Source organism: Geospiza fortis, unplaced genomic scaffold (assembly GCF_000277835.1).
Source record: "Geospiza fortis unplaced genomic scaffold, GeoFor_1.0 scaffold213, whole genome shotgun sequence".
In the NCBI taxonomy this organism is placed as follows: Eukaryota; Metazoa; Chordata; class Aves; order Passeriformes; family Thraupidae; genus Geospiza; species Geospiza fortis.
The window spans coordinates 1,893,999-1,903,443 of NW_005054399.1; the positions used below are offsets into that span (position 1 = coordinate 1,893,999).

At 51.6% G+C, this 9,445-nt stretch overlaps 2 protein-coding genes across 2 annotated transcripts in view; one reads left to right on the forward strand and one right to left on the reverse strand.

The window, feature by feature from the left end:
- Window positions 1-917, forward strand: part of E4F1 (E4F transcription factor 1) — a gene marked incomplete at its 5' end in the record, with an annotated part of 8,796 nt that extends 7,879 nt beyond the window's left edge. Inside the window, one exon of the mRNA XM_031061076.1 lies at window positions 3-917. Within this exon, the coding sequence (XP_030916936.1) occupies window positions 3-116 (114 nt within the window). The remainder of the gene's footprint in view (window positions 1-2) is intronic.
- ZDHHC4 (zinc finger DHHC-type containing 4) lies at window positions 837-9,374 on the reverse strand. Its single transcript, XM_005425962.2, has 7 exons — window positions 9,137-9,374; window positions 8,785-8,915; window positions 5,612-5,685; window positions 4,350-4,528; window positions 4,138-4,263; window positions 2,457-2,701; window positions 837-1,729 (listed from the first exon to the last, which is right to left on the reverse strand). Exons 2-7 carry the CDS (start codon window positions 8,905-8,907, stop codon window positions 1,445-1,447), a joined length of 1,032 nt encoding a protein of 343 aa, XP_005426019.1. The 5' UTR covers window positions 8,908-8,915; window positions 9,137-9,374; the 3' UTR covers window positions 837-1,444.
- Between the last annotated feature and the right edge of the window lie 71 nt (window positions 9,375-9,445).

The following is a 9,445-nucleotide window of genomic DNA, read 5'->3' on the forward strand; positions in this document are numbered from 1 at the left end:
AGGAGGCCACCGTCACCATGGTGGCCTCCGAGGACATCGAGATCATGGAGCACGCCGGGGAGTTCGTCATCGCCGCGCAGGAGGGAGACGTGGAGGTGCAGACTGTGATCGTGTGAGGGGTGGGAGCTGCACACCTGGCCACTGGGGCTGCTCACAGAGCCAGGGGAACACTCATGGGACAGTGCAGGCCCCCAAAAGGGGAGAGGGCAGGTCTAAAACGGGATAGGACAGGTCTGAAACAGGATAGCGCAGGTCTAAAATGGGATAGGACAGGTCTAAAATGGGATAGGCCTGAAATGGGATAGGACAGGTCTGAAACGGGATAGTGCAGGTCTAAAACAGGATGGGACAGGGCAGGTCCAAGGTGTTCTCAGTCTAAAACCAATTCCAGGAGTTAAACCCTTGGCCTGGTCGCCCTGAGGAGACTGACAGGTCACAAGTGGCACTCAGTATTCTGTACAGCAGCCTCGAATTAAGGAAGATCCTTTGGGAATCAGCCCCCTCTGCCTGCCACTGGGACAGCAGGGGTCTGGTTTTTAAAAGGATTCAGAAAGTGTAGCAAGTGTGTGGGGTCTCACAAGGGATTATTTAAATATATGCATTTAAAACAAGTTGAGAAAACCAAACCTAAGGAGTTGTGGTGTGTGTTGAGCACCACTGAAACACTCTCATGCCTTTAACCTCACTCCTTCAGGCCTCCCAAGGCACGGTACTGCAGTATTTCTCTTTTCTTTGGTATCCTGGACAAGTAGCCTTATGTACTGGTCTGTGAATGCATCATTGTACCCTGCAATGCCAGCCTGGGGGCTGGAAAGCCATATTGTACAGGAATTTGGTTTTTTTTAAACCATATGTTGATTTTTGATTGCATATTGTACAGTTTTGGCATGTAAATAAATACATTTTTAAAAATAAAATTATTTAAAGTTCTTACTACATTTTTTTTCCAATTTCTCTTCTATTGTACTCAAACAGAAGAACTTCTGAGAGGTAAACAGGGACACTTTAATTTCCTTCCTGAAGTTAGTGCTCCAAAGCTGCAGTAGGATATGGTTTCTGCAGGTAAGATCCTGCCAGAAATCATTCTTTCAGCTAAATACACACAACCTGTTGTGGTCATTGTTAATAGTCATGGGTTAATTGTTTCCCAAAGAAAGAGACAAAAAGGTGCTGCTTCCTCAAAACTCACAGGAGCTCTGTGTTAGCCCTTCCCAGAGAGAAAGGTTCACTTTGGGAAGATGGACCAAATCCCTGCGCTCAGGGGCCAGGCCTGAGCTGGCCCTGAGTCTCACTGAGGGAGGGAGCTCCAGTGATGCTCTGCTGGGGCACCAAGATGTGAATTCTGCAGTAATCTTGTTCCACAATCTGCCTGGGGCAGCCAAGCCCACTGCTGAACTGAAGTCTTAGAAAACATTTAAAAACGCCCAGAGAAACAAGAATATCTTCATGTTTTCTTCTTCCTTTCCAGCACGGTAGGAGGGTTAAAGATTTCCTTTAAATTCCTCCAGATCCCTTTGGAATAGATGTTTTTGTAGACAAGGGGTCTGTCATGAGGCTGCGAGGGGAGATGGGGGGAGCTCCCAAATCTTCGGGATTTGCACCATTCGTTGGTGGTCTGGTTGGTGAGGGCCAAATACAGACTGAAGGAGCAATATCCCCCCAGGATCAGGGTGAGCAGGATGACAAAGCCCAGCATGAAGACAATCCTGGGGAAAGTCAAGAAAAGGTGCTGCAGAGAAAGAGAAAAGTAAGTTAAAATGTGGGAGGGTTGAATCCCACGGGCACTGCACAGCCCCAGCTGGAATGCACACCCATGTGCAGGTGGCACTGCATCTGCACTCCAGGGTGGTGTGTCCTGCTTTAACACCTCCACAAAGCTACCTCAGGGACTCTCAGCTGTTTCCTGAACTCCACTACATCAGCTAGTCACTGGAATGGAAATTCCTTCTCTATGAACCAGATATGAACTGAGTGACAGCTCCTGGAGACAGGAACCTGTAGGATGGGAAGTGCTGTGAGAAAAACCCCCATTTCTAAAGTATTCAGCAGTGGCAGTTTTCTACATCTAGTTATAGATGTATAAAACAGCTAAAACTTTGCAGCCTGTCCCCAACACCCTGCAGTCTGTCCCAAACCCTGCAGCCTGTCCCAAACCCTGCAGTCTGTCCCCAAAACCCTGCAGCCTGTCCCAAACCCTGCAGTCTGTCCCAAACCCTGCAGCCTGTCCCAAACCACCCTGCAGCCTGTCCCAACACCCTGCAGCCTGTCCCAAACCCTGCAGCCTGTCCCAAACCCTGCAGTCTGTCCCAGCACCCTGCAGCCTGTCCCAACACCCTGCAGCCTGTCCCCAACACCCTGCAGCCTGTCCCCAACACCCTGCAGCCTGTCCCCGTGCTGGGGGAACAGGAGGTGGCTCCTGACAGCACAGTGCCACCAGGACGTTGTACAGCACTGACCTGGACGAGCAGGGGGATCCCCACGGGCTGCTCCTGGCCCTGGGCATCCAGGTAGGTGCCGTGCACGGCGTTGGAGAGCAGCAGCACGTGGATGAGGAGGGCAGCAGTGACAGCAGCCACGGCGCCGGCGGTGGCCGTCAGGGACAGCAGGTAGAGCAGGAACGCGCCCGCGTTGCCCGCCCCGATGCAGTTGTTCACCCACACGCAGTGGTGGTCGAAGCGATGCACACACGTCCTGCACACGCCTCCAGGAGGCAGGGCCAAAACAAGAGCCTTGGTGTCAGAAGCCAGAAATCCCTCTGGCTGCCCTGGAGGACTCGAGCCCCTGCCTGGGGGGCTCACAGACCCTGGCACAGGGCCCAGGACTCCTGTGACTTTGATTTTGACCCATGGAGCAAATTACCACCTTTACATGAAGAATTACAAGTCAAGAGAGTTTAAGTAGAAAAATAGTTAGTTTGTCATGGGGTGAAAAACAGATTTTTGGGGTTTTTAGAATGGGGGCTCAGGGTCCCAAGATGGAGGAATTTGGGTGTACCCTGTCCTTCTTTTTTCATCCTAGCCTCTGTGTTCTGGGTGATGCTGGATTTTGGATTGGTTTAAGGTAGAAACTCACTGTCTAACCTAGGTGATAGGTATTGGGAGGTTATGGTAAATAATGTACACGTAGTTTTTCTACATCTAGTTATATGTACAAAACAGCTAAAACCCTGCAGTCTGTTCCCAAACCCTGCAGTCTGCCCCAAACACGTAGTTTTTAGGATAAAAGATAACACCAGTGTGCCTCAACCCGACCTGCCAGACAGACCTATGGCAGGTTGGAGAAAGAATGTTATAGATAAGAAATAATAAACAACCTCGAGAATGAGAACAGAAGAATCCTCACTCCTTCTTCAACTGCTGGGCTGGGACAAAGAGGCTTGTACGTATCTCAGAGGCACTGTGACCAGCAGAGATTCTGAGATCCTGGCACTTGGTTTTTAAGTAAGCAGTTGGATCTTTAGGTGTTTTTTAAGCTGGAAATATGTGGGAGTTGCAGTCAGGGTTTAGCTGGCAGCTTTTGAAGCAAATAAATTCAATTGTAGATCCTAAGGAAAACAACATATTCCATTTCCCTTTATATTCACCATGACTGCAGCTCCAAGGCTTTGGTTTCTCTGACAGTACTGCCTGGCAAAGCACCTGAAAGGCAGAGATTGGAGCTCCCACCTTTATTTTAGATAATAAACAGAGGTTGTGGACTTCTCATCCCAGGCAGCATCCCAGGTCAGGCTGGCAGGGCTTGGAGCAGCCTGGGCTAGCGGAAGGTGTCCCTGCCCTGGCAGGGGGTGACATGAAATGGGCTCTAAAGATCCCTCCAGCCCAAACCAGTGCAGGGCTCTGTGACTGTGAAACAGAAAATCCTGATCTGAGGTCCTGACAGGTGACAATTTCTGTTAGCAGCTGTTCCCGACCCTGAATTATCCCTCAGAACTGGTAATTTCTGTGAGAAGAAACAGCACCCAACCAGCTCCAGGGATGGGCAAAGGCAGCTGTGACCTGGGAGCCCAGGAGAACAATCCCAGCCCTGTGAGCACTGAGCTGGTAACAGAACAGCTCTAGTGGGAACTGCAGCTCCTGGGGGAGAGCTCCTCTGGGAAGCTCTTACTGCCATGGTAATCAAGGAATCTCAGATCCTTACTGCAGTGCTTGGACCTGGCTGGTTTCTCCAGGGTGCACGTGGGACACACAAGGCCTCTCTGGAACAACACCCCATCATAGGCATAAACCTTAGCCAGGGATGCAGCGTTGGATTTCGTCACTGTACCTGCCAAAGAGACGGGAAAAAGAACTCAGCCATGGGATTTGTAGCATTTTTGTTTCTGTTTTCAAAGAGCAGGGGTGTGATCTCACCAGGGTCGGCCCGGGAGCAGAGCAGGAAGCAGCCCAGGTTGGCAGCCAGCAGCAGGTAGGGCAGCAGCAGCAGGAGCAGGGGGAACTGCAGCTCCCAGCAGTACACAAACACCTCCCAGGTGTACTCCCCAAACACTGCAGCCTGCAGGGCTACGTGCAGGACCACAAACAAACAGCTCCTGCCGAGCAAAGGGGACAGTCTGGTTAATACTCAGCATCCTGATTAACAGGTCAAGTACACTCAGAGGTGATCAAAGACTTTCCAAATGCAAGGAGACACCTCTTTTAGGTTTTCAGGCCAGCTTGGATTGCATATTAATAGTGTTTTCTCCATCCACTGGCTTCTCCTTCTCTTCTTCCCACATATGCTCCTTTAAATATGTCAGCTAAATTCCCTGCTTTATTCACGTGTACTTTGGATTTTTTCCCTGTCAGTACAAAGTCCTATAATCACTTGCTGCTGACAAAACATGCCACAGCAATAGGCCACAAAACATTCTGCCAGAAGGCATTTGCTGCTCTGAAAGCAAAGAAAATAACCTTTAAAACTCTGCAGTGATATAACCAGCTGTTAGGAAACAAGAGTGGCAGGAGGTGGGCACTGAGCACCAGTTCCAGAGGATGTGGAGATTCCCAGTGCCCCCTGCACCTCTGGCAGTGCCACCTCTCTGTCTCAGGCTGTGCTGGAGCAGGGCATCAGCAGAACAGGCACAGACCCACCCCAGCACTCCCAACACAGCTGCAGATTACAGCCCTGAAGTCACTGTCACAGCGAGCTGCTGTCCCCAGAGAAAAGGTATTGGAATCCTTCCCGAGGCACCAGAGTTCACAGACACACAAAATGCACCTGAGTCCAGCAGGCTGCTGTGCAGCTTCCCCCCAGCCACCTGGACACCCGGGCTGCTGGGCTGACACTAATGGGATTTGAGGGGGAGGATGGAGACAGAGTCTGTCTGGCTCCATCTGCAGCTGTGGTAATTCCTGTGGGGATGCAGGATCCCAGCAGCGTGGCCAACATCTGTTACTGAGCCACATTATCTCCGTTTGTCAGTATGTTCCAGCATTTCAGGGCACCAGCCTCCGAACAACGAGCAAGGAAGGCAGAGCCAGCAGCGTGGCAAACCTCAAAGGGAATCTGCAATGCTGACAGGCATCCCAAATGGAGACAGAATACCCAAGGATAATACTGAGAGCTCTGATGGCGGCAGGAGATCCCAACAGTAGCCAGAAATCAGAGTGCCAAAGGCACAAAAGTGCAGTACCTTGTGTGGAAGAGCCTGTGCAGTGCCCGCTGTGCCACCCTCTGCAGCTGGCTGGGGATCACCAGTGACAGCACCTGAGGAAAGGAAGGAAATGGCAGGAAATGCTACCTGGCCATCCCTGCTGCCTCGGGGCAAGCTCAGATTGAAGTCCAAGTCCCTCGTCCCTCAGCTCTGGACCTGCACAGCCCCAGCACTGGGGAGGAGGCTCCTTTTCAGGAGCGTCTCACCACAGAATCAAAGGTGGGAGACACCTTCAAACCATGAAGTCCAGCCATAGCACACAGAATCACAGAAGGCTGCACAAGCCCTTCAAGCTCCTGGAGTCCAACCTGCTCCAAATGCCCACCTTGTCCCAGCCCAGAGCTCTGAGTGCCACCTCCAGGTGTTCCTTGGACACCTCCAGGGATGGGCACCCCTGGGCAGAGCCCATGCCTGAGCCCCCTCTCCATGAAGGAGGAAGAGAGGCAGGGAAGCTGCTGGGGTTTTCCACAGGGGGCTGAGGTTCCGTGCTCCTGGGAGCCCCCCAGGCCCAAACAAACAGATCTGGGTTAATGTGTGAAAGTTCTAAGGAGCTTAGGCCGGGTGTGGGGTGGGGCTGGGTTAAGCAGGGGATAGAACTGAGCAATTCCCCAGCTACAATATGCTCCATCAGCCCATCTGACAGATCAGGGGGAGATAAGCAAAGGGATAAAGCTTGTGGCCTCCAGAAAAGAGAGGGAAAAAAGCCCCACAAGCTAGCCAAACCCCCAAAAATGCAGTTGGTGCAGCTCCAGCCTGTGGCTCTGTGTCTCTATAGCAAGAATTGCCTGCTCTGAGCTGTCAGATCTCTATAGCAGGAGTTGCCTGCTCTGAGCTGTCAGATCTCCAGAGCAGGAGTTGCCTGCTCTGAGCTGTCAGATCTCCAGAGCAGGAGTTGCCTGCTCTGAGCTGTCAGATCTCCAGAGCAGGAGTTGCCTGCTCTGAGCTGTCAGATCTCCAGAGCAGGAGTTGCCTGCTCTGAGCTGTCAGATCTCCAGAGCAGGAGTTGCCTGCTCTGAGCTGTCAGATCTCCAGAGCAGGAGTTGCCTGCTCTGAGCTGTCAGATCTCCAGAGCAGGAGTTGCCTGCTCTGAGCTGTCAGATCTCCAGAGCAGGAGTTGCCTGCTCTGAGCTGTCAGATCTCCAGAGCAGGAGTTGCCTGCTCTGAGCTGTCAGATCTCCAGAGCAGGAGTTGCCTGCTCTGAGCTGTCAGATCTCCAGAGCAGGAGTTGCCTGCTCTGAGCTGTCAGATCTCCAGAGCAGGAGTTGCCTGCTCTGAGCTGTCAGATCTCTGTAGCAGGAATTGCCTGCTCTGAGCTGTCAGATCTCTATAGCAGGAGTTGCCTGCTCTGAGCTGACAGATCTCTATAGCAGGAATTGCCTGCTCTGAGCTGTCAGATCTCTATAACAGGAGTTGCCTGCTCTGAGCTGACAGATCTCTATAGCAGGAATTGCCTGCTCTGAGCTGTCAGATCTCTATAACAGGAGTTGCCTGCTCTGAGCTGTCAGATCTCTGTAGCAGGAATTGCCTGCTCTGACAGATCTCTGTAGCAGGAGTTGCCTGCTCTGAGCTGTCAGATCTCCATAGCAGGAGTTGCCTGCTCTGAGCTGACAGATCTCTGTAGCAGGAATTGCCTGCTCTGAGCTGACAGATCTCTGGAGCAGGAGTTGCCTGCTCTGAGCTGTCAGATCTCTATAGCAACGCAGCAATTAGAGAGGCTGCGCCTATTTCTAGCTGACACAGAGGGAAAATATGCAGTGAGAGCTTCTTGCCTCAGATGTGAAAGACCAGGAGGCAAAAAGCATATGTGGAGCTGAGAAGATGCTAAATATTTTGGTGTGAAGTGGTGTGTCTCAGCTCGGCGGATTGAGGGATGACTGTTTGCAAAAAGAAGGGTTTTTTTTCCAAGTGTGCTGTAAGAGGAAACACGACCCAGTAGAAAAGAGCCTGCAGGAAACCTCAGCACTCTGCAGCCCAGTGCCCTCAGCTGCTCCTCCATGGCCCCTCCAGGCCCTTCACCCCCCCATGTCCATCCCCTGGATGCTCTCTAAGAGCTTCAGGCCCTTCTGACACTCTGGGGTTTGCACTGTACTGCTCCTTATCTTATAATCATTTATCTTCTATTGTGACCTGACATTTAGCATTGCCTGGATTTATATCCCAGGTAGAATATTGATTACATCCACATGTATTTATTTCCCAGGCACAAGTATTGATTGGATTCCTCCAGACAGTGGCTTCATACCACAGCAGTAATTTAATTGCTGCTGTTTAAACACCTCATAGCAGCAGCTATTAAGATATGGGGGGAAAAAAATCAATTTCTCTGCACAGTGTGTCTATAAACCAAAAGGAAGTATAATACCAGTAATAAAAAAAGTCTGTCTGAACTCCTGTGAACAGCATTAAACGTAATTTACAATTTAAGTGATAATTTTCCTATCCTTTACCTTCCAGAAATATTACAGCATTTTTTTCCTTTTCATTCAGACACAGCCCAACAGACAGAAAAATGAACTGGTGCTTTCCCAATTCCCCATTTTTACAATAAAATGCCAATTCTTAATCCTCTTTTAAAGCTCTTCATTCCGGCTTCTTTCTTAGTGAACAAGAGCCTGCAGCATTAGTACCCACATTAAAGAGCTTTCCCTCAAATATCTGCCACCACTTGTAATTCTCTCCCTATTTTAATCCTCAAACCTCCCCCACCTTTTTCCTCTCGATGACAGCAGCAACACCACAACACTGCAAATTCCTGGGGCCCGATTCTTGTTTAATTTTTCCGAGCTGTGTAGTGGTGTTACTGAGGAAGGCACTTCTGGCAGGGTGGGAAGCTCCACCCTCACCCCAGACAGGCACGGGCAGGGACAGGAGCTGGGAGACCCAAATGATTTTCACATCCTGCTTGGGCAGGATTTAACCATCTCAAAGGAAGTGTATTTCTACTTCCTATCTCACTTCCTTGAGAACAGACATTAAAGCAGGACGAAATACATTATCACTCTGACCACACACACCAGCTTTTGTTGGGTTTTTTTTTTGAGAAATAGAGCAGTTGCCCTAATTTCAGCGCAACAAAGCAGGGCAGAGTGCCAGCAGGGGAGCTGCTCGTTCCCCTGGAAGTTCATTCCCTGCCTGGCAGCGCAGTGCTGTACCTGGCTGGCCCTGGCGACACTCCTGGCGAGGAAGCTCTCCTGCCTTCCCGAGCAGAGGCACAGCAGGGCAGCGACGGCCAGCACGGAGCACAGGTACAGCAGGAACAGCGTCAGGAAATCCATCCCGAGCCCTGGAATGGAGGGGAGAGGCTGTTGGACCCCTGGGTGCCAGCCCTGCAGCAGAGCCTGGCATTCCCAGAGCCCAGGGATGGAGCAGCCCCTCCAGCAGCAGCCAGCACTGAGGGCAGTGCTTTATGTATCCCTGTGAGGGCAGAAACACAGAATCCCCCAATCCCCAAAGGCTGGAAAAGCCCTCCCAGCCCATGGAGTCCCAGCTGTGCCCGATGCCCACCTTGTCCCCAGCACAGAGCTCTGAGTGCCACCTCCAGGAGTTCCTGGGACACTTCCAGGGACGGCGACTCCAACCCTCCCTGTGCGGTTCCAATCCCTGAGCACCCTTTCCATGGGGGAATTCTCCCAAATATCTACCCTGGGCTCCCCTGAGGCCGTTCCCTGTGCTCCTGTCCCCGTTCCCTGGAGCCGGCTGTGCCCTCCTGGCAGGAGCTGTGCAGAGCCAGAAATTCCCCCGATCCCCCTTTGCTCCAGGCTGAGCCCCTTCCCAGCTCCCTCAGGGATTCTCCAGCCCCTTCCCAGCTCCCTC

What these genes read in the sequence shown, in the direction of transcription:
- ZDHHC4 (XM_005425962.2), bottom strand. Translation starts at nt 8,907, where the DNA reads ATGGATTTCCTGACGCTGTTCCTGCTGTACCTGTGCTCCGTGCTGGCC. An exon ending in GTGTCGCCAGGGCCAGCCAG is followed by an intron (nt 5,686 to 8,784) that starts GTACAGCACTGC and finishes TCCTTTCCTCAG; the next exon opens with GTGCTGTCACTGGTGATCCC. An exon ending in GGATCCCCCTGCTCGTCCAG is followed by an intron (nt 1,730 to 2,456) that starts GTCAGTGCTGTA and finishes CTTTCTCTGCAG; the next exon opens with CACCTTTTCTTGACTTTCCC.